The following is a 24,678-nucleotide window of genomic DNA, read 5'->3' on the forward strand; positions in this document are numbered from 1 at the left end:
GATTCAAATGATTTAATTTATTTTCTAAGAGGACTATTTAGGGAAAAAAATAGCCCAAACCTATTGTCTATCCCCTATAAAGCAAACTTTAATTGGCTATAACTAGAAATAACACCAAAAAAAGTTAAACTAATGTATAAATTGTTAAGTTTTTTTTTCTAAAGCTTAAGATTTCAATTAGTAAAGAACCTATTCAGTTATTTTTCAAAGAAGGTATGAGGATGGTTTTATGATATTTCAATTTTAGAATTCAGCCTTGGATGTTTTTAGACTATTTTTTTCAATCTTTCTTTTCAATGAGAAAAAAAGAGCCCCTACATTCTAGGGGCGTATATTTGCTAGCCCTATTTTATAGAATAGTATTTCTTGTTTGTTTAATGCTTAACTGAATAAGTTCTCTTTATAGAGAAGCTCAAATACACCCTGGAATAGTTTATATGTATTCCCCATTTATAGAGTAGTGCACAGGTATGAATTATTAGAAATGTTGCTATTATTTAATTTTGTATTATTGTATGAATGTTGTATGAAATTGAAATATATACAGATACCACATGTTTTCCCACTCTGCAAGCTTCTTCTTCAATTCAAATTTAGAACTAAAATCTAAACAAGAAACACATCCATAATAAGCGAGGCATCAAATTAAGAACAGCTAAAAAAATGTGCAGCCTGAGTCTATTAGTTATACTTATTGGTTTATTGAAATTTCACACAAAAAAATCATTTGTTGTTATGATATAAATAGTTTTTCAAACACAATTTTCTCGGAAGCTATCCTGGAAAGGCGGACAACTTTTTGGCATATGATAAAATCCATGACTCAATGTGTATCTTGTCTAAGCTATACTATGTATTATCTGTTGCATATGCTTCGCATCTTATCAATGCTGTCTTCCTTGTTTTATATAAAATTTACCCTCGTAAAATCAAAGATTACTTAATTTTTGAAAATATTGACTTCTTGTTCTGTTAAGCATAATTTATACACAAGACTTATAAACAAAGTTATGTAATAAAGTACACAAATCAAGAATATATGTTACCATAGGAACTAAAGTTTTTATAAATCTTGTCTAGCTAAATCACACAAAAATCATTGAAAGAGAGTAGTAGGATTAAATTTTTTAAAGATCTCATAAACGGAAATATTCCTCAGCCAATAATAAATAGTTATATCAGTTTAAAAAGAATTTCAGTACATATATAACCCTCTGGGGCCTCTAGCCTCAACTTTTTTCTCTCCATAAAAATAAAATGATTAAGCCCCTAGAGGCTAGAATTGGAGCCGCAAGTAGAAAATAAAGGGAGGACTATTTAGAATCATGTTGAGAAAATTAGGAGACAAACTAACGGAGTTCAGAGGGTTACCCCTCCTCCCCCTTTTTTATTGAATATTATATTTCTGTATATTTGAGTAAGAAAAGGGTAAAAGTCAAGAGAGATGGGAGAGTAAAATAGAAGGGGAAGTAAAGAAAGAGAGCTACAGAGAAAATTATGGGAAGAAGGGGAATCAAAAGTAAGATAGAAAAGTGGGAGAAAAGAGAAAAAAAAAGGAGAGAGGAAGAGGGGGGAATTTCCAAACATCTGGCGAACATATTAGTACTAAGAAAATTAGCATGGCTTTGTAAATTAATTCTAAAGAAATAGAATTATAAATTATTATTTGTACTTTTATTAGCAAGGAAAATATATATATTTTTAAAAACCCAGAGAGGGAGGGGACATTACCCCCCAAGCAAATTTTACTCCCGGGGTAAAAATTTGGGGGGGGGGGGGTAAAAAAATTGGTTGAATTTGTTCCACTGGCAAGATTTTTGGGTCTTTTGATAACTCGTTTTACCCCATCCCTTATCCTCTACCCCACTTTTGCTTTCATTACAAAATTCTTCCATCCTAACTTAACAACGCTGCTCAATAATGTAGCTCACCAAATTTACACATAAGGTGACGTTAACATGGGAAATACATATAATTAATTATGAAAATAATATATCCAAGTGCGTCTGTCGATAAAAAGAGAAAGACGCAATAAATCATTTAGCTCTTTATTTTTAATTTTTTAAGTTTAAAAATATTGTACTCGGCTATTCCTTGGCCGATTTAGGCTTTTAATCATATCCTGGCCGAGACAAATTTAGACCATTGACTAATCAAAAATCGGTTCAGTTAGAGGGATACCCAACGTCTCAATTTATTGCTACCAAAAGTCTTATAACTACGTTGCAATTATATAAAAACCCGTAAATTGAGTTTAATCAAAGGAGTATACTACACATTTAAATCACGCCCCCATCCCGTGATACAGCGTGGAATTAATTTGTCATCGACCAAAAAATTTGCGCCATTTTACCCCCCCCCCAAAAAAAGCAAATTACACCCCCCTTAAAAAAATTTTTACCCCCCCCCCCCAAAAAAAAAGCTTGGACGTCTATGGGACATTGGACAGTTAAACTATTTTATAACAACCTTATTTTATTCGTTGATTTAAAAACTTTGGGTACTTAATATCAATTAAGATCCCACCAAAAATTGCAGCCTTTTTCTCTTTCGGGGCCCAAACAAATGTTTTACAGATTTTAAGCAAATTTCAATCAAAGAGAAAGACTAAACTACATAACTTTTGTGTCACTTTTGAGGAAGACGATTCCCTTTTCTCCCATCTCTTTTGAAGGGATTTTCTTCCCACCTTCCCTTTTTCTTTTCCGAAATGTATATATAATCGTCTTCCTCAAAAGTTATGTAGTTTAGTCTTTCTCCAATCAAACAGATTCTTCACAAAAAACAGAACATCATAGGTTCAGATGGACGGATGGACACTTCGAGATATAGAGTAGCCCCGCTACTTAAAAGAATAAAGCCACCCTAAAGGTCGAATGCATGAGTATGCGCTTACAACTTACATGTAAAATTGTAAAGTAGATGATTTGAAAGCATCATGTTTAATTCAAGAAAAGGGAATATAAGATTTGTATATTATTTATTCTAATTCCATAGATTATTTAAATTATAGAAAACTAAAATATAATTTGTACATATTTGAACGCAGTACATCTACACTATAAAAAAATCAAAAGCTAGACCACCATACCTTAAACTACCGTTCTTTTAGTCTTTCGATATTTACTGATTTTTTACTATTATTGCTTAATAGTTATTTCTCGCATCGTATTATAAACGGCTTTCCGCGGATATAGAAAGTACAATTATGAGATTAAAACTAGTTTTTTTAGCCCCGAGGTGCCGGAGGCACCGGCTAAAAAACTGGTTTTAATCTTATGATTGTACATTTCTATATTCGTAGAAAGCTGGATATAAAACGATTCTAGACATAGTTTTTTCGTATGGATGAGAACCGGTTCCTATCCACCGGATTCGAATGAATACGAGAAATGTTTTTATGCACAATAGCCCTTGAATCAAAGTTTTAAAGATTTAAACAAACTAAATTTCCTATGTACCCCCAGTGTAAGGGTTTTCAGAGCCTTACAATGGATGTAAAGAAAGATGTAATAACTAAATCCTTGGCTAGCATAAGACATTTTATATGGTTTGCTATAATGTATTTGAAAACACACCTATAAATGTATCAGCAACCACTGGACCAAATGTCCCAAATCATAAATTATTTTAAATTCTTAACCCTACAGGCTAGGAACGAAATCTCTTGATTTGTACTTTCTTACAGACTAGGTAATTACAAATAGGTTATTACTAGACTATTTTTTCTCTAATTAATCTCGACATATCTATGGTAATTATGATTTAGTGCATAATTGTAAATTTATCAACTCAGCACATTCTTAAAATTTCTCTAGTGAGGCTTAGAAAAGGGAATCGACATATTTTTGCTTGGATGTTGCACCAGATTTTCATGTACTCTGATAAAATGATGCTCCCAGCTCGGTAAAATAACGATACCCCCTAAATAACGATCCACTTTCTTTATCCCGTCTCTTCCTAATGGATAATGAACGGACCAATAAATGAGGTCCATATTAGCAAGCTAAATTGACGATAAATTTTCTCCTGTCAATACATCCACGTATATCCTATATCTATTGAAAAGGGATAACTTTGAAAAGAGTTTAAGGCTTTGCTTACTGATCTTAGACTAAAATACATTTTAGATAGATAAGTTTCATAGGTTTCGCCGTCCATTTTTGAGGCTGCAAGTTGTAATGAAGCTTTTTAAAAGACTATGCAAAAAAATTTTTATTGCTAATAATTCCTAGTCATTGTACTATGATGTCATGTCATATGACGCTTGTATTTAGGTTTAATATGAAATATCAATGAAATAGTTGACAAGAGTAACCAATGACCATATATTGACCTCATTATTAAGTCACAAAGCAAAAAAACAAATTAAAACATAGAAAAAAACTAAGCAAATGCGACGGATTGACATGTTAGGTTATAGGGTAGATCGTTATTAATATGAAAAATGTTTCAAAGAAAATTTTCACATACACATCAACGTACAAAATGCACTTTAAAGCAGATAGATATTAAAGAACTTAACAAAAAAATTATATTGAAAACTTTCATCATTATGCGCAAACGAACGGACGAAGTAAGTTAAAGAGTATTGCTAACTGAAAGTAGGGATTTTTACAAAATTTCTGACGTCAACCTTTCTTAGAAAACACATAGCATTTCAAGTTGCTTAACTCCTTACAGTCGGGCCCCTTGCCGCACCTTAATCAGTCGGGGGGGGGGGGGGGGGTTCAACGTCCCCCCATATTATCTCCTATTAGAGCTAGAGGGCTAAAATTTTTTGTGCAAGTCCCCTGTGTTATGATGAATTTCCGACCTTATGTAAGTCAAGGTCAATTTTCGCTTCCTTCACCCTGCTAAATTTACTTATAAATTTCAAACGGCTGTAATTTTTTTTATTTTTGAAGCTAGAATAAAATTTTTTTTGCAGAAAATGTTTATATTTGAAGTATCAAAATATAATTTCAGTGACCGCAGCTGTACTTGACAGCTGCCAGCCGCCGCAGTCGGCGGTCGGCGGGAAAACGTAGACATGTAGACATGTAAGATAAGCTTAAGTTTGAAATTTGAAGTCTCTAAGTCAAAAATTGCGGCCACAGGAGCCTTTTAAAGATTTCTGGAGACCTGGAGGATCAGGACCTGCAGGATCATACCGGGAACTTAAAATTGACTTGAACACCTGTATTTAATATGAGGATGTACTACTAGAGGATATTTTAGTATTTTGGTAAGATAAAATGCTTTGTTTAAGTCAAAAAAAATATTTTTGCTCTTGACCTGGATGACCCTGCCAGGTTTGCTGGCATCCTGTGCCCGCCAGGATGGAGATATTCAAAAAAATTCAACTCTCAGTTATGTCTCATACCCACACTTAAAAAGTCAGGCAGTTTGGGCTCTTTATCTTTTACACACAGAAAATGAGATAGAAAAAACCGGATTGGGGGGCGTTCAACGCCCCCCCCCCCCCCCGACCGTTAAGGGTTAAAGATGGACGAACGTACAGGCAAAGTGTGTAATAAATGAGTAGATTCGCTACAAAAATGTTTACGTTTTATGTTTGAGCCTTATAACATTCGAGAAATATAAGAAAGGTAAAGGATTTAAGATAGTTTTCTCTATTCAGTGTTCATAAACGATAAATAAACTAGAATGTTAGAAAATAATTCTTTCTTTTTATGAACATTGAAAATCTGCACTAGGTTACTTGCAGTTTCTTGTTATTTTTAATGCCTAGAGGTTCAGGTAAGGACTGTAAAGTACAGTTGTATCCAAACTTTTTTAACCGCGTTTTCTTAAATATTGTGCATAAGAACTTAAGGTACTTTTCTTATCTTTTGATTGGTTGGTTTCAAACTATTTTTCTACAAACTTTTGACCAATAATTTTAAACTACAGAAGGATTAATTTTATTTTTCATCATTTGGTAGGTATATCAATTTATCGGCCATTGTCTTATCCCTTTGGATCCCTGCTAGAGGTCTGTATATAATGAATGATGCATGTATATTCTGATTGTCAAAGTTTATTAAAAAGATTTATACAACTTGTATTATTCTAAAAGAATGATAACATTCGTAAGTAGAGAAGCACAAAATTTGGTCATTGGTCAGTGGAATTTTTTCAGGAAAATTCAAAGCCTTAGATGTATAGAAGATGAAAAATCCTTATCTAAAGTAGGATATATGTCTGTAGCTTCGGATCACGCTTACTTTACAGTGAAGCTTATTACAAAATAATGGAAGGTTTAAAACTATTTTGGAGAGTGTACATCCACCCCTCCAAAAGAAAGCGCTTTGTAACGAAATACACCCCCCCCCCCTTTAAGAAAAAAAGACATAGAAACTGTACAAGTTTGGAATGTACCTCCTCAATATTTGTTGCCTGTCTGGCTGGCAACATGCCAAAATTCTCTAAACTCGAAACAACAGGTAAGAAAAATGTACGAAAGCAAATTTTTGCCACTTAATTACATTTCACACAAACTATTCTACAGTATGCTCAAAAGTATCCAAGAAAGAACTTTTTATTCGATGCCTTAATGAAGAAATGGTGCTTTCCTTCAAAGTTATTTAAGCACGAAAGCCCCAAAACCCTATTTTAAAATTATGATTAAAAATCAAATATATTTAGCCTTTAAAAACTTCATTAATGTTCATTAATTTATGTTTGTAATCGATAGTTGCATTTTTCTTACAAAAAATTTGTTCAAACCGTATTTTGGTTCATTTGATTTCAATGGAGTGCAGCTTTTTTTTGTTTTAGCAAAATTTAGGATATTTTTTGTAGCAAATATACCCTACAATTTACTTTTTACACTTTATTGGTTCTCGCTACTTTTATAACTCTCTAACACAAATGTTACATTGTGTTTATTTAACATAAAGTTAGCAAAAATTTATAATATTTTTTTGTTGAAAATATTTTTTTTTCATGTGCAATTGCAGAGCTCTTGAGGACAATTTCCGTTAGCACAATTTTCTTCACACCATTCATCCATTCCGCGCCCTTGTGACTAAAAAATTAACTAAATTTACACAATTGTTTTTTTCACATAGATTAACAATAGATTTTGGTTTAGTTCTCCATTTAAGGGAAGCTTCGCAAAGGTATTGGGATTGTTTTAGTCTATTTTAATTTCCGTCTTGCGATGTTTTTAAGCTGTTTTTCTAACCCCTCTCTTTACCTTCTAGTACAAAGCCCCTAAGTTCTAGGGGTGTAGCCGCTAGTATTTTTGTAAAGTATAAAGTATAATCAACATCATTGCTGGCAATAGTAATTTTACAAATCCTCATAAAAAGATATCTACTAAAAAGCTTTGCTAGTGAGATTCAATGAAACAAGGATGACAACATACATCAGTAGCAAAGCATAAAAAATCATGAATGGACAAACGGATGATAGTAGTCAGAAAAAGAAAGATAATGAAAAAATGAAAAAATAAATATAAAACTAAACTGACCGACAATGGTGGATTGTATACTGAATGCTCGTTAAAAAAATGGTGTGTTTTATCTTAAAGAGCAGCCGAGTAAAAAAAAACAATGCCTCCATGGCTTTACGGACTGATAGACAGACAAACAAAGTGAGTTATAAACAACTTGGCTACTAAAAAGTTGTAACTTGATAGTTAACCTTTTGATAAGAAAAGATAGAAAATGCTTTATCATTCACAATATTAAATTTTACACTGCAAAATGTTAAGTTTCATATTCTGTAGTACTTTTGCTAACACGTAGTCGTACAGCGTGTTCTATAAAGAGATTTCTAGGTGCCTCTAGTTATAAAATTTATTTACCTTATTTACAATACTGCTTTTACACTGCGGTTTTCCATTTCCTGCATTTGTTATACCCATAGAACCTTCTATTACTTGTAGTCTATGGACCATCTTTGTTATAGATGCCTAAATAATTCTATATTAGTATTATTCTATGAAAATCATTTGTTATACCCATGGAACCTTATATTACTTGTAGTCTATGGACCATCTTTGTTATAGATGCCTAAATAATTCTATATTTGTATTATTCTATGTAATACAATCATTGTTATAACCATGGAACCTTCTATTACTAGTATTCTATGGACCATCTTTGTTATGGAGGCCTAAATATTTCTATATAACTATTATTCTATGTAATACAATCATTTGTTATACCCTAGGATTCAGGAACCTTCTATTACTTGTAGTCTATTATTTATTATTTACGATTAAATATGAGTTCTCATTATTCATGTAATAAGAGGAAATGCTAAATTAGATTGCCAGTTTTCTCTTTATTTTAAACTCCTTTTAAAATAGCCAAAAAAAAATTTTTGTGTGTAAGGTTGCGTGATTTTTTTGTCTTGACAAAACATTTGCTTTACCTGGATTCCGGCCATTTGACTTTCAACTTCAGACACCATTGTTCCAAAACTAGATTCTAAAACTGATAGACGAGCCTTAAAAAAAGAAAAGTTTTTTTTATAAAAAAAACAAGAACTTCCTATTGAATATTATGTTTCAGTCTGTCCGTTGTTATGTAATGATACATAATATAATAATTAATATAAAAAGTGTGAATTTTATCATTAACAAGAAATAATTTTTTTTATAATCTTAAAGTAAAGAAAATAAAAAATCCTATACTATATTTGATGATGTAGTAAGCATTTGGATATTCAGCTTTTATTCGGCGCATTTGTGGATATTAAATTAAAATTGAGTTAAAGTGTGGAAGTACAATTTAGCCGAGAAAATTACAAATAAACATTCTTGAAAATTAGAAACCTGAGTATCCTTACAGTCGCAGGAAGCATCCATATTCATAGTGCCAGATCTAAATATCAAATAATTATAAGTATTAAAGGTACAGAAGAATTAGATTTTTATTTCTATAGACGACAGGATAAAATCACAAGATTTTACATTTATACTGATAAACAAGGATGACAACATCCATAATTAGCGAAGCTCAAAAATTATGAATGGATATCGGGAAAAACTACTATAAAGCAGTGTCATAAAATAAACATTAATATTGATAAAATATGGAAATCATGCAACCTTAAAAATCACGAAAATTTACAAATCTAGAAATCGATCTAGCACCGCAATTAATAGACAAATCTTAATGAAACTTGATAAAATATATCGAATATGAGCATATTCAATCCCTGATAATTTCAGCCGCAAATCCTGAATAGGAATCGAGAAAACGGACAGAAGGACGAACATTTCGGCGTAATACAGACAACCAACCCTTTCAATTGTATAACATTGTTTTATGGAAAGGGGTATTTGTTTATATGGTCCATTGCATTTTAACTACTTTTTGTTTTAACAGCGATGTTACATAAATTGCAAGTTTATGAAATACATTTTACTCTTGATTTTTAAATACAAAATGAAATTAATGGAAATCTTTACCTTTTAGTTTTAGAAAGATCTTGTTGTTGATTATTAACCAAAGTAGATGGTTGCTGGTTCTGAACTCTACCTGCCCCTGGCATAACAAACAATTCCTCGCCTTCCCTGTGCAGAAAAAAATAAAAACAGATGAAAATAACATTTAATTGTAATACAATTTAATGAAGAGACAAGGAAGATTATGTTCAATAGAATAGCGGAGGTTTTGAAACAATAAACTGGATATTTAAAAGAAATGGAGATAAGAGAGAGAGAGAGAGAGAGGGACATACCCGATAGACAGATAAAGCGAGAGTTAAAAAACTAAAAGCGTAGCATAATGACAAATAATTACCTATCATAGTAATAGCTATCATAATCATTAAAAGTATTATCATTAGAGATGGAAGAAGGATCATTATTGGCACCGCCAGTGTTATCATTCAGAAATGTTGCGGCTAGTTTGTCCAGGTCATCTGCTACAGAAAACTCTAGCTCTCGAGACTTCACTAAAAAATAAAAATTCTTAAGTTTAGGAAACCATAGGAGCTTTAAAAATATCTAAATATAAAATAATACTTTTGCATAATTCAAAATATAAAAAAATGTTAGGTAAGTTTGCGCACAGAAAAGCTGCAAGGTGTCCCGCAAGGTTACCTGTTGTGGATGAAATAATAGAAAATGGTAGTGGCATTTCAGTTGAGGGTTGATTCATCTAGAAAACACAAAAAAATAATACAAGGAACCGGTTCTATTCCAGAGGATATAAATTTGTTTCGAATCCATACTGGAAAGTAGATTTTTGTATTCGCAGCTGTATTTAGCTGTTATAAAAAAATACAAAAAAGTTAACTACATCTGTGCTTTTTGTATAAATTCTTTTTGTAGATTTTTTTATCTGTAAGCTAATAATCTACAGCACGTTTCCCCCTTTAATTTCAATATCTTGCTGCAGCTGCTAAACTACTTCAACTCAAAAATAGAAAAAAAAACTCACAAAACTAAGGGAGCCATCATAAGGACCCTGAGCTTGGTTTGTAAGTTGATCATCATTGTTGCCACCAAATGGAGAATTGGAAGAGTCTTCAGTAAAGTTTAGGATCATTGATTCAAGAATGTCGATCCTTTTCTCATATACTGACAGTCTGCTGTCAGTTAACTGAAAATATAATTATATATATATCTTTAGATAAACCTAAATTTTATTTTTTCCAAAACAACAAAATAAATGTAAATGTGTTTTTAGATGAATTACCTTTTTCATTAGTTCAATATCTTCTGCTTTTATATCTAGTTCATTTCTAAACAAAAAAATTATTTAAAGACAACATTGATATCTAAAATTTTCTTAATATGACTAGTTTTCAAAAATCAAAAGACTATATTTTCTAAAATCAATCCTTATTTAAAAGTAACAGTATGTTTGAGTCTCTCTGTCTGTCTTTATCGAAGGATATCGTTATCCGATAAACGATATGGTTCTTCTATACAGAATAGCTTTTAATAGGTCTTGGGATGTTTTAAAGCTATTTTAGGGGAGGTAACCACCATCCTCCCAAGATAAATCGCCCCTTGAAAAAAATAACCCTTTACCAATATTTTCCTTTTTTCTTTAATAAACTAAAATGAATATCTAAGTATCGACTAACTCTTATTCCCCCCCGCCCACCTATATTGGTACTGAAGACATCTAGGGGCGTAGCCTCTATTAGCATTAGATACAGAGAAAGATATTGCTTTAGTATTAATTGGAAATTGAAGGTACTTTGACTTCAACAAAGCATAGAACTCACATTGTAAAATATTTTTTTTTATATCAGATTAAATATGATCTCCTCATTACATTGCTATGTCAGGTGTATGACATTTGTAAATTATTATGTAACACACCTGAACAAATTTTGTGATGCCCCCAAAGATGCTTCCAGCCTGTTTAACTTGCCCTGGGTAAATTCTGATTCTGCCTTCAGTGCCTTCTCCATGCCTGCTTGGTCCATTTTAGATTTTACCTGTAATTCAAATGATCATGGAGGTAACTTTTGGACTGTAAATAATATTGATCAAAATATTTGAAAACCATACTATCTCATTCATTTTGGGGACTTTTAGCCAGTGTTGCGGAGCCGGGAGCCGTGGAGCCGCCATATTTTGCTGGAGCCGGAGCCGCAATTTTCGTTAAAAAACGGCTCCGGCTCCGGACTAGTGAAATAAAGAGATTTTTTTTATAAATTATAATTTGGTAACTCTGTTTTGTCATGTGCAAATGACCCTATTAAGTTTTTCAAGTCCTTTTTTTTATCAAAAATTGAACTTTTAAAACCTTCAAAGGCAAAAATAGACGTGGGAAAAAAATATGTCGAGTTTTTGCTTGATTTTAGGTCGGAGCCGGAACCGCGATGCTGTACGTATTGGTGCAAAAAATGGGGACAATTTTTAAATTGATTTGACGGGGCTGTTTATTTACGTCACAAGTGAGGGGAAAGAAAAGGGAAGGAGGAAAGAAACCCCCTAAATGGAGGGGGGGGGTAAAATGAAAAATTTTTTGGGGGTGCCTACGGCACCCCCAAAATCGTTTGAAGGGGGGGGGTAATCGCCCTATTACCCCCCCCCCTTGGACGTCTATGCTGTAGGGGTAATTTTGTTTATCATAATATTTAGATTCATCGTCCATTGTCTAAAAGCTCAACCAACTACATATTACGTAAAGTTAGATCTTTGTCCTTTTTTAAATCTAAAATCTTTAAAACTGTTGAAATAGTTTTTGTTATAATATACCTCGTTTGAAACTTCTTTCATCTTCTCTGAGAAATCAGATATCTAAAAACAACAAAACAATATTATAAAATGTTAACAAGCGGCTTAGCCCCAGAGGCCTCTAGAGATACATGAAGTGGGGGGGGGGGGGGGGGGTTGAATTAAATTTTTTTACGGAGTGGGGTAGTACCCTCCCCTAAATTAGTTGTAAACCTTTCCAGGACCTATGAGAAGCTACATAGTTCTGCGGTAAGCATGATCCTGCGGTACACACAGACAGTAGACACAGATCGAGTTACTTTATATAAGAATACTAACAGCTACGGCTCTAAGGGCATTTAAAGGAACCATGCAAGAAATATACCGCTTCAACTGCTGAAAGACTGCCACGAGTAGACCCAATATCCAAAATTTGAAGCCTCCAGCTTCAAAAACAAAACAGTTATAGACATTTCAAAATCACATTTTTAGTACTGTGAAATTTTTGAAAGTTTTTTATTGCTAATAATAGAATTTTCGTTATTAAAATACGTCGCCCAGAAAGAAAATTATAAGCTTATTTTTGGCAGAAACTTAGGATACCAGTAACTGATAACGTTTATACAATAAAAACACTCTTCTTTATAGTCAAAATCATTAAAAAAAATTCAGTTTATATTGCATTGTATTGAGAGTACTGTAGCGTGATAATGCCAGCCTCTATGATTTCCAGCCAATCAGAAGCCTGGGTGTACGCTAAGTCCGCTGAACAACCAATCACAGCTGAGCATCTGTATTACTTACATTAGTTTAATTTTTTCCCGCTATGATTTTACGCTTTCGAATGCAATTCAAACTGAATTTTTAAAAGACATTTTGACTATAAAAAGGGGCGTTTTATTGCAATAATGTTATTAGTTACTGGCAGTCTAAAATTCTGACAAAGATAAGCTTTTAATTTTGCTTCCAGACGGCGTAATTTAATATTGAAATTTTCTTTTAGTACATTGAAAATCTTTCAAAATTTCCATTGTACTAAAAGAATCATTTTGAAATGTCTGTAACTTTTTTGTTATTGAACCTGGAGGCTTCAAATTTTGGGTATTGGGTCTACTCGTGGCAGGCTTTAAGCAGTTAAAGCGCGGTATTTCTTGCAGGGTTCCTTTAAGGAGGGGGGGGGGGGGGAGAGGGGGTTGAAATCGACAACCCATTTTTTTATTTTAATTATAAAATGTAAAAAAAAGTAAACAATTTTTGTGGGGCTTTTATTGTTTTATGGGCTATTTCTTCTCTTTGGAGGGTGAAAGTACTCCCCACAAAATAGTTATAAACCTTCCAATAAACCTAGGAGAAGCTACATAGTTCAGCGGTAAGAGATATCATTCGGTACACACAGACACAGATCTTGTTACTTTTATATTAGAATATCTAGTTTTATTTTTTAAGCAACAGATATAATCTTTTTTTACCTGATTTGTTGAAAGTAAGAATTTACTGTTCAAATCAGAAATGAGTTGGTGTGTCATTTGTAAGAGGGCGGGTACACTTCCCTCCCAGGTTGGGGTTACGGGTGGCCCTGCAGGGTTGCTGGCTCCTGCCAGTTTAGGCCTGAAGTTTTTTAGTGTTGGTTGGTTTTGATTGGGTTCCTGGAACAAGAATAAGTAGCTAATTTTTTGTACGGTACTTATTTGCAATGGGTTTTTTCAAGTTACATTAAAAAAAGGTTTATTTATAAGTTTAAATTCAAATATCAGTTAAACTCTTATTTTGTAATTATTTTCTTTAAACTTGCGTACATTCTAGAGGTTGTCTGTCATCTTAGTCTTGGTATAATGTTTCTAACTGACTAGTATAGTGAAATACAGAAACCTTCTACTCATTATTTTCAGGCTGTCTTTTGTTTTCTGGTGCTCTAAAACTGCAAGGCTCTATTTCTGAGGGATACTTATGGGGCTCTTTTAATCTATTCTTAACCTACCCTAACCTTAAATAGTATCTAATTTTATTTTAGTGAGAAAAATATTAATTGATATTACAAATATAAAATTTACTGATATCCCAGTGTGGAAAATACTTAAATATCAGAAATTTTACCATAATAAAAAGTCACCTCATTGTAGTCATAATCATAGTCATATGAGTTCAGCAGATTTTGAAGATTATCCAAGTTACTCAGAGTATCTGGAATGTCATATAATGATTATTTGATTGAGTCACATCCAAAGAGATGCAGGATCCAGGAAATTATGTCACAAGATGGTTGGCAATGACCTTTCCACCATTAAATAGCCTAAAACCTGTACTGTACGAATATAAAGCCTCCTCCAAAACATAGTATACTAGTGGCTATTTCTTAAAATTTTTGTTTTAATAAGAACAAATATTATTTATATCTAAGGGCGATTTCTCTTGGAAGAAAATAGGTTTAAACTTTCCAGGACCTACGAGAAGCTACCCTGTAAAGGAGAACCATTTTCATTCAGCGGTTAGCGAAATCCTTCGGTACAGACAGATAGACAGACAGAGATCCAGTTACTTTATATTATAAAAATAAAAGAAGCTTGCGCCTTTGTTTTCTCTTATGGTAAATTGTAAAAATATTATGATTCAAAAAGACAAAATATTTTTGTGAATTTAATAGGATGTTTTTCTTACAATCCATGGATAACATAGAAAAGTATAAACTTATAATAAAATTCCCTTTTAGTGCATCTACTATATTATTCACTTTTTTGTCCGCCCGTCAGTTAGTTCGTACGACGTAACACCAAGGGGAAAATGTTATTTTCTCGGCAACTTATTGAGATTGGCTGCTGATTTTTTTTGTTTACAGCTACTTATAGATGCTGTCATCTTTGTTAAACTTAATTAAAAAACATGTTTATCTACATATTAAGTGTTGTGTAAAGATTCCTGTAAGAATTAGACATAAACATTACTAAGAAGCTGCATAACAATTATCAGAATGGTAATTTTTTATTTCATACTTATTTAGCAATGACATTATGTAAAACTGTTCCCTTGGTGATTCTTGATATGTAATAAAGGATAAACCAAAATATTTTACTTTTCTACTTTTCCTCCCTGGTGTTCTCTGTTTTTTAAAAGCGAGGCTTTCTATAATTAGGGTCGGTCCGTCCGTCCGTCCGTAACGGATAGCTTTTTTCGTTAATTTAGGCATGTTAGAATTGTCCTATCGATTTCAAACTTTGCATGGTGATTTCTGTAGTAGTTAGGTACGATTTAGAAAGCGTAGCAAATCTATAATCATTACTAGAATGTCCGTACGTCCATTTTAAACGTTGATTTTTCTACTTTTTTGTATGTGACCTGTGATTTTGCATGTGACCTAATTATCCGATTGGTCTGATTTTTGGTATACTGATTCCTGGGACAACAAAGTACAATATTATAAGCGAAGCAACCCTATAATCAAGTCCAAAAATGTAAGTATGTCCATAAACATTATTCTGTATCAAGCAGTTTTTCATCAAATTTACTTACAATTTTGCTTTGACTCTTTTACATTTACATTCTGATTATTCAGTTCTGACATTATACAAGTGTTAACGTCCGATTGTCCTACCGTTTCAGAGCCTCGCTTTTATGGATGTTGTAATCCTTGTTTTTTTAAATTTATGATTACACTTACTTTTTGTCACATCAGAGGAATTCTGAGAGTCTGAAAAATAACATTACAACAGAATTTTATAAAATTAGACTATATAGAACCTTGGGGTATATTTGCCCATGTGTTAGTGAGATATTCTTCAGATGCCATATACCAATGCCTTTAAATCAGTTGTAACCATCAACCGAATTAGTTAACAAAAATATTTGGTAATTTCAGCTGATTTTTTTTTGTGATTTAGGCGACAGCGCTTCGTAGTAAAAACAATCTTTTAATCTGCCCCCAAGTATTATTTCAAACTTTAACTTGTTTGTTATACCTTATTCCTGGCTTTAAATTGATGTATTAAATATAATCTTTATGTTTTTATTTCTAAAAGAATTCCGAATCTTTTAAGGCCTTCTAGAAAACTCTTTGTTAAGTTTAGATTTTTATGACTTGAAACTATTTCTGGGCCAAACAAATTTAAAAGGCTTAATCTTTTAAAAGATAAAAATTAAACTTAAACTTAAAACATAGAAAATCTACCTTTGCGGATTAGCTTAGAGAACTTAATTTTCAAAACCGATTAATATCTGCATGATTAGATTCGGTTCTCAGCCATACTAAAAATTAGACAATTATCCACGAAAACTAATCATAAGATTAAAACCAGTTTTGTTAGCTCCGAGGGGTCTAAGGGCTTATGATTTTTTATTTTAATAACGGTGGAAAGCTGTTTTTAATACGATTATACCTGTTTTGTTGTTTAAATTATCAACAGGAGGTATGATAGGTTTATCATTACAGACTAACTTTGAACTCAGGGTCTCATTCATCTGAAAAAAGACAAGCACATTTATGGTAATTTAAAAAACATATATTGAAAATTTTTTTTTCAATCGTTGTCATATTTTACCAATAAATCAATTAACATTACATTTTAAAGCAAATTATGCTGTATTAGCGGCTTCGTCCTGATCATCTAAGGACAAAAAAATAGCCAAAAATATCCTAAGATTTAAAAAAAGAATTGGTTGATTTGTTAGCGAGATCTAAAGACAGAAAAAAAACCTTCTTTATACTATTGGAGAACTTGCCTTGTTTATTTGTTCTGTTAAATTTTGGCTCAACAACTCTATGTTTGTGTTGTGTACTAACAAATATAATTCTATTATGTAAACACTAAATATTTACAATCCTTTTACAAGTAACAGGATGTCTGTCTGTTTGTACCGAAGTATCTCACTAAAGGATAGACTGATATGGTTTACCTTTAAAGCGAAGATTCTCAAATGTCTCTAGGGACGTAGCAGATATTTAAAAAAATAATCCCACATTATTTTGGACTGTATACTTTAAATAGAGTAAAAAGTTTTTTTTTGGCAATTAGTCAACAAACAAGGAAGTCAAATTGTATCATATTAATAGTTAGACTGACGCACGTAGAATTTCATAAAGAAGGCGTCTTAACTTTTTTGCTTTTTATTTAGAATAGCTAGTAAGTGTTTTTAGTAAGTAATAGATGTAAAATGGTCCATAGACCACTTATTTTTGAAGTAATTTAAGTTTAAAAAAAAAATAATTAAGTCGGTTTTAAGGTATTTAACGGAACAAAATAAAAGAAGAAAATTGCCAGTATGAACAAAAATAGTAAGATATAAACACATATTTTTTTATGCCTGTGTAAGAATATATTTTAGTTCAAAGTTTTTATTCCGAATAAAAAGCAAAAAAGTTAAGACACCTTCTTTAGAGAAACTTCAGTACTATTATGAAAAAGAATCTTAGAAGGTTTCGTGATTTTTATCTTCGAAATGAAATATGTTTAATTGTAATAGAATATATTCCTAGATTAGTATAATTAAAAAACATTAGATCAACATCTCTTTGTGATTCAAGCATGGCCACTCTATTTTCTATAGCAGCTAGATTATCCTGGAGATTTGTTGTATCTTGACCAGTATTTATCTTTTCTTTCAACATTTCAATTTCTTAATAGATAGATAAATTGAAATATGATTAGATTGGTATTTTTATCTTAAATATAAGCTGAGAAATACACGTTTACCCAATAACGTAACAAACTAACAGACGGACAGACACAGTAATTATAGAGTAGCTTTGCTACAAAAAAGAATGACAACATCCATAAAATCGAAGCTCTAAATCCGAAGATAATCGGATAATTCAAATTAGATCACATACAAATTTGATGTTCAAAAAATATAAAAATTAACATGTTTAAAATGAACGTACGGACATTCTGGTAGTAATTATAGAGTTGGTACGCTTTCTAAATCGTACCTAACTACTACAGGAATCACCATGCAAAGTTTGAAATCGATAGGACAATTCTAATGTGGTAAAGCCACTCTTTACCACAATAAGTACCTCCTAAAGATATCCCATGAACTAGGGAACCTTATTATCACTAGGTAGGTACTTGGAAGATGTAGGCTGGGAGGACTTCTGGGATGGAAGGTCAGCTTGGTGAGGGTTTTTCAGGCAGGAAGGTCTTCTTGATGGACTGCTACTTCCTTGTTATATTACAAAGATAATATTTGTTGAATAACAAAGATTTCTTTGGAGTTATATATTTATTTTGACTGTTAACAGTTTCAAAGCAAATACAGAACTGATTTATTACAATAAATATCTCAGCTTTTATACCCGTCAATTCAAATCAGCTGACAAAATATTGCCTTCATTTTTAAAATGGCTGCTTCCATGATTCAAAATGGCTGCCTTCATATTCAAAATGGCTGCCTTTTGTTAACAAAATTTGAATTGACAATAAGAAGATCAGAACATCAATATAGACATTATATACATCATATACATATCATTTATATACATAAAATTTATGATACTAGTATTCAATCTATTGTGTTGTGCTCATTTTCAATGCTAGGATATCAGAAAATGCAGTATGTGTGTATCAGAGTTCATTCAAAACATGCATATTGATTTTTATTGAACTTTGCACTTTTTACAATAGAGAATGTGAAGAGTATTAAGTTTATATTGCACCTTTATACATAGTTTTGTAATAACACAAGTTTTGTTCTTTGACCACAAAGGTATACTAAGTTCTTCAATCACAAAGATAAGTCTTTAACCATAAAGGTCACTTCAATTGACCACTAAGGTCTTTGCACAAAACCACAAAGGTTTGTCCTGGACCACAAAGGTCCCTTGATCAACCACTAAGATTCATCCTTGACCACAAAGGTCCAGTCTATCACAAAGATCCAATATATATGTCCTGGACCACAAAGGTCCCTTGATCAACCACTAAGATTCATCCTTGACCACAAAGGTATTACTTAATCAATCTCTATAATATAGTTAACCACCAAGGTTTATTTTATCACAAAACCACCAAGGGTAAACTTTAACATAGTATTCAAGCTTGGCAAATATAACTAAACCTTTTATATTGCCCTGCTTAATACTCCACTGTATAATTTCATTTATTTGAAATGTTGATAAAATTGTTTATATATGTTGCGTCATGATGTATTAGTTTCTAAACAAGGATGCTTTACAACATTTTATACCCCTCGGCAGGTTTTTCAAATTTATTCTATAGAAGAAATTTTAAAACTAATAGTCTAATACCAAGGGTTGTTGGTGGGATTTAACGATGGAGTAGGAACTTCTCCAGGTACACTGGGGTCAGGAGGTGAAGTGTTTGTATCCAAGGAAGGATCCATCACAGGCATATTGGCAGTACTCCTCATATTATGGTCCATAGGTTTTTCTAACAAAACTTTTATCTTCAACAGGTTCACAGTTTAGTATGCCCTCTTCATTCTCGTATACAAACATGATTTTACCTGCTCTTCCTCCCTGTTTGTGAAGGGACTTTGTCTTGAATTTATTCTTTGGAAACATCTCGGAAGTATATCTTGGTCCATTGTATTTCACAGGTCTTGAGTTAATATTGTTAATTTTGTCTTTATTAACAACTACTGTTGGTGGTAGACCTGCAGCTTTTCTCGGGCACTGCGATATGAAATGCTTTGGATCTCTGCAGTGATAACAGGTTCTGATTTTAGAATCTGACAGAGCATTTACAGCACCCCCAGGATTTTGTTGAGCTGCATTGATTGTAGCATAAGCTTCAGCACCCATGGCTTCAGCTTCTGAAATCTCCCCATCCAGGTGTTTTCTCCTAACAATAGTTGCGATCTCCATGATGTTCTCTCGGAACAGCTTATAGTTGTCAATTGGCTTGGGTAGATTTAATCTCAGATGATTTCTCATTTCTAGGTTGATAAGGCCCACAATGACCTTGTTGTAGAAGAATTGATAATCTCTGTGAGTCTTCTTATAGGCTCTGTGAAACAATCCTAGTTTATTTTGGAAATAATCGGCAGGATTTTCTCCTTGAAGTTGAATCCGCTGCTCAAATGTCAGTTTGGCTTGGCCACTTTCACTTTCTGGTTCAAAGAGGTTTCCCAACTTCTTGGCATAGTGGATAAAAGATAGATCTTTGAAGTCTGGTTTCATGGGATGGTAATCTGGACTGGCCATTTGGAAGGCTTCTCCCACCAGTTTTGAATAGAGGATTTTTTTGCAATCGTCATTACTTAGCAGTTTGTAATCTGTTTTTTCTGTCACAAATAGATCCATATACATATCCCATGACATTTTGCCTCTTACAAAACTTGGTGCCAACTTTTTGAAGTCTGCTCTCTGTTTTCCAACAGCATTTTCATACTGGTAATTCCATCCTGCTGGCAGTTGGTTTGGTGGATTTTGTCCTTGTTGATCAAAAACAAAGTCAATGTTTGGAAGATCATTCATTTTGAAAGCTGCTGTGGGCACCGGCTGGCTATTGGAACTGAAAGAAAGTTGTCACTATTTACAGTGTTATATCACACACTATTGGTAAACTGGTAACAGGTACTGGCAGTAAGTACTAGCTTTGGGCACTGAAAGAAAATTGTCACTATATCACACTAGGGGTAAACAGCAGATCCTGGTTGTAGGCACTGGCTAGCTATTGGAACTGAAAGAAAGTTGTCACTATTTACAGTGTTATATCACACACTATTGGTAAACTGGTAACAGGTACTGGCAGTAAGTACTAGCTTTGGGCACTGGCAGTAGGCACAGGCAGTAGGCACTGGCAGTAGGCACAGGCAGTAGGCACTGGCAGTAGACACGGGCAGTAGGCACAGGCTGTGGGCACCGGCTGTGGGAACTAGCTGTGAGAACTGAAAAAAAATAGTCACTATTTATAGCTGTATTATCTCACAGCTGACACCATTTGTGGTAAAGCCACTCTTTACCACAATAAGTACCTCCTAAAGATATCCCATGAACTAGGGAACCTTATTATCACTAGGTAGGTACTTGGAAGATGTAGGCTGGAAGGACTTCTGGGATGGAAGGTCAGCTTGGTGAGGGTTCTTCAGGCAGGAAGGTCTTCTTGATGGACTGCTACTTCCTTGTTATATTACAAAGATAATATTTGTTGAATAACAAAGATTTCTTTGGAGTTATATATTTATTTTGACTGTTAACAGTTTCAAAGCAAATACAGAACTGATTTATTACAATAAATATCTCAGCTTTTATACCCGTCAATTCAAATCAGCTGACAAAATATTGCCTTCATTTTTAAAATGGCTGCTTCCATGATTCAAAATGGCTGCCTTCATATTCAAAATGGCTGCCTTTTGTTAACAAAATTTGAATTGACAATAAGAAGATCAGAACATCAATATAGACATTATATACATCATATACATATCATTTATATACATAAAATTTATGATACTAGTATTCAATCTATTGTGTTGTGCTCATTTTCAATGCTAGGATATCAGAAAATGCAGTATGTGTGTATCAGAGTTCATTCAAAACATGCATATTGATTTTTATTGAACTTTGCACTTTTTACAATAGAGAATGTGAAGAGTATTAAGGTTATATTGCACCTTTATACATAGTTTTGTAATAACACAAGTTTTGTTCTTTGACCACAAAGGTATACTAAGTTCTTCAATCACAAAGATAAGTCTTTAACCATAAAGGTCACTTCAATTGACCACTAAGGTCTTTGCACAAAACCACAAAGGTTTGTCCTGGACCACAAAGGTCCCTTGATCAACCACTAAGATTCATCCTTGACCACAAAGGTCCAGTCTATCACAAAGATCCAATATATATGTCCTGGACCACAAAGGTCACTTGATCAACCACTAAGATTCATCCTTGACCACAAAGGTATTACTTAATCAATCTCTATAATATAGTTAACCACCAAGGTTTATTTTATCACAAAACCACCAAGGGTAAACATTAACATAGTATTCAAGCTTGGCAAATATAACTAAACCTTTTATATTGCCCTGCTTAATACTCCACTGTATAATTTCATTTATTTGAAATGTTGATAAAATTGTTTATATATGTTGCGTCATGATGTATTAGTTTCTAAACAAGGACGCTTTACAACACTAACATGCCTAAATAAACGAAAAAAGCTATCCGTAACGGACAGACGTACAGACGGACGGACCGACCCTAATTATAGAAAAGCTTTGCTTTTAAAAAACCTAGTAACCTGCAATAACTGCGTCCTGTCCAATTCTAAGCTGTGAAATATCTTTGTCTGTCTTGATAATCATATTTTCCAAACTTTCAGACAATTCCTTGGCTACTTTCATCAATACTTGCCTACATAATAAAAAAATTTACAAAAATCCATAAGTAGCAAAGAATAAAAAATCATAAACACTGCAAAACGAACAAATTAGATATAGAGAATATGTTCAGTTATCATACAACAAAAATAAATGTTTAGAAAATCAAAACAAAAAAATGACAGACGTTAGATATATGTTTTATTGTTTATGATTTTTTAACATGTTTGACAAACCAACGTACAAAGTAAACTTATAATGGATGCTAATGGTTAACAGTCGTATTTTAGCATCCGAGAAAATCACGTTTCTTACGGGTTGACGGACGGACAAACAAAGTGAATTACTGAGGTTTCCTGTTTAAATTAAAGGTAGACTTTATTTTGTACATATAGCCATATTAAATTAAAAGCAAGGATGGACTCTGACAGCACGCGTGCTCCTCTTTGGAGAAAAATTTGTTAGGGGGGGGGGGGGGAAGGGGAAGGGGGAAAGTGGTGTAAACCTTCATACATTTTCAAAATTCTAAGACTACCAGGTTCCTGTGCAATGGATCATTCTAGAGACGTTAAAAATGTGAAAAAATACCTTTGGTTAGCATTGACAAAGCTTGCAAAGACACAAATAACACACCCAATGTAGATAAGATATTTATCTAATAATAACTTCATATTATTATTATTGTTGTTAGTAACTATAATCTTCCCATGTGTTGTTTAACTACTCTCTCTCTCATTGTTTTGACAGATTTAGAGGGTTGAAGATACTATTTAGTTTGATTTTTCTGCTCTTATGGTGTATCAGTTATTGTATCACTTCATCAGTTAGTAATTTTATGTAAAATTTTAGAATGGTACATTACACGAAAATATATTTTTTCCCTAATGCATATGAGTAAAATTCTGCCTTTGGTATTTTTATTATCCTAAAAATTATAATGGGAGGACAATAAACAACTGTTTTTTCCTTAAATAATAACACCAACTTTGAAATAATTTATAGAATATTAAATATTAAACAGCTACCAAAGAAAAGTTTTGAAATAATTTATTAAACATTAAGTGTTTACCCCTAAAGTTTAAATCTCAGTAAAGTTTTGAAATATTTAATTTTAAAACTATTATTTCTGCGCAATAACTGAATGTTTTTATTCTTGTTCACATTTCTTGCATGTGCATAAATACCAGAGAAACAGGAATAGTAAACTAAAGTCAAATTTATAAAGATGAGAAACTTCCCAATTGCCCAAGGAATTGTCATTTTAAGATTATGTCTAATTTCACAGGAATCTTCCTACAGAGTTTTAATTAGTACCACAAATTTACAATTAAAGCAATCAGTCATGCCGCTTTTACTGCACTCTTTTTAATTCACTAGTTGCTTCGCCCCTAGCATCTAGAGGTGTGCGACGAAGGTCATGTAAATAGCCTAAAACCACTCAGGCACATTTATAAAGCTTATCTGAAAAGTATAATTAAAACGGAGCTGTAGTTACCAAGATCTTTAGCTTCATACAAAAATCCTTAGTACCTTATATTATAGGATATACATACATATCATATTTTCCGTGAAAAATATAAATAATTGCTAGATAAATCTATCAATATAGTTTTAATTTTGACTTTGACACAATTTTTGCGTATATAACAATTACATTTGTTCACTTAAAGCATGTAGAAAACAATTATTTTTTTATCAAAACAAACATTATTTTGATAAAAAATAACATTTCATGTTCGAAATCTTAAAATTAATTGAAATATTTTGAAGAAATTTATTGACATGTAAAGGTTTTGCGATTTTGTAAGGTAAATTATTAATGAGTTTGTAAAAGAGTAGCCATTGAAAAATAGATTTATTATTATTTGGATCTCACACCAGATTTTCATGTTCTTTAATAAAGCGAACCTTGTATTAGCTAAAATAACGATCTTTCCCATCCCTCCTTTACAACATCCCCTCCCTTACCAATAAATTAAAGAGAAATAGCAACCTAAATTAACGACAACTTTTCCCCAGACTTATTGTACAAAAAATGGCGCGATATCTAAGGTATATTCGTCGCTTCCCCTATAGGTTTTACGGATAATTCTAAATGTAACTGAAATTTAACTGAAATGTAACTAAATGTGATTAAATATTGAAGAATTTCGCAACAAATCTTAAAATCACAGTGTGCAAAATAAATATATATCATCATGGGCGAAAAATGCAAAAAAAATAGATTACTAATTCACATAGAGCGATGGTTTTTGGGATCAGGGTTAAACTATCTTCTAATACAG

General features: G+C 32.5%; 1 protein-coding gene across 1 annotated transcript; it reads right to left on the minus strand.

Moving 5' to 3' along the window:
• Positions 1-6,802: 6,802 nt before the first annotated feature.
• On the minus strand, positions 6,803-23,109 carry LOC145327483 (uncharacterized). The gene is made up of 19 exons (XM_080171033.1): positions 22,982-23,109; positions 22,315-22,427; positions 17,582-17,725; positions 16,832-16,887; positions 16,489-16,570; positions 15,774-15,803; positions 14,232-14,302; positions 13,591-13,767; positions 12,164-12,205; positions 11,279-11,397; positions 10,644-10,689; positions 10,386-10,547; positions 10,046-10,103; positions 9,744-9,897; positions 9,410-9,514; positions 8,771-8,819; positions 8,368-8,442; positions 7,796-7,903; positions 6,803-7,012 (listed from the first exon to the last, which is right to left on the minus strand). The coding sequence occupies exons 1-19, from the start codon at positions 23,062-23,064 to the stop codon at positions 6,929-6,931; spliced, it is 1,758 nt and encodes a 585-aa protein (XP_080027159.1). The 5' UTR covers positions 23,065-23,109; the 3' UTR covers positions 6,803-6,928.
• Positions 23,110-24,678: the final 1,569 nt, after the last annotated feature.

This window comes from Acartia tonsa, chromosome 1 (assembly GCF_053477335.1).
Source record: "Acartia tonsa isolate MP-2025a chromosome 1, ASM5347733v1, whole genome shotgun sequence".
Lineage (NCBI taxonomy): Eukaryota > Metazoa > Arthropoda > Copepoda > Calanoida > Acartiidae > Acartia > Acartia tonsa.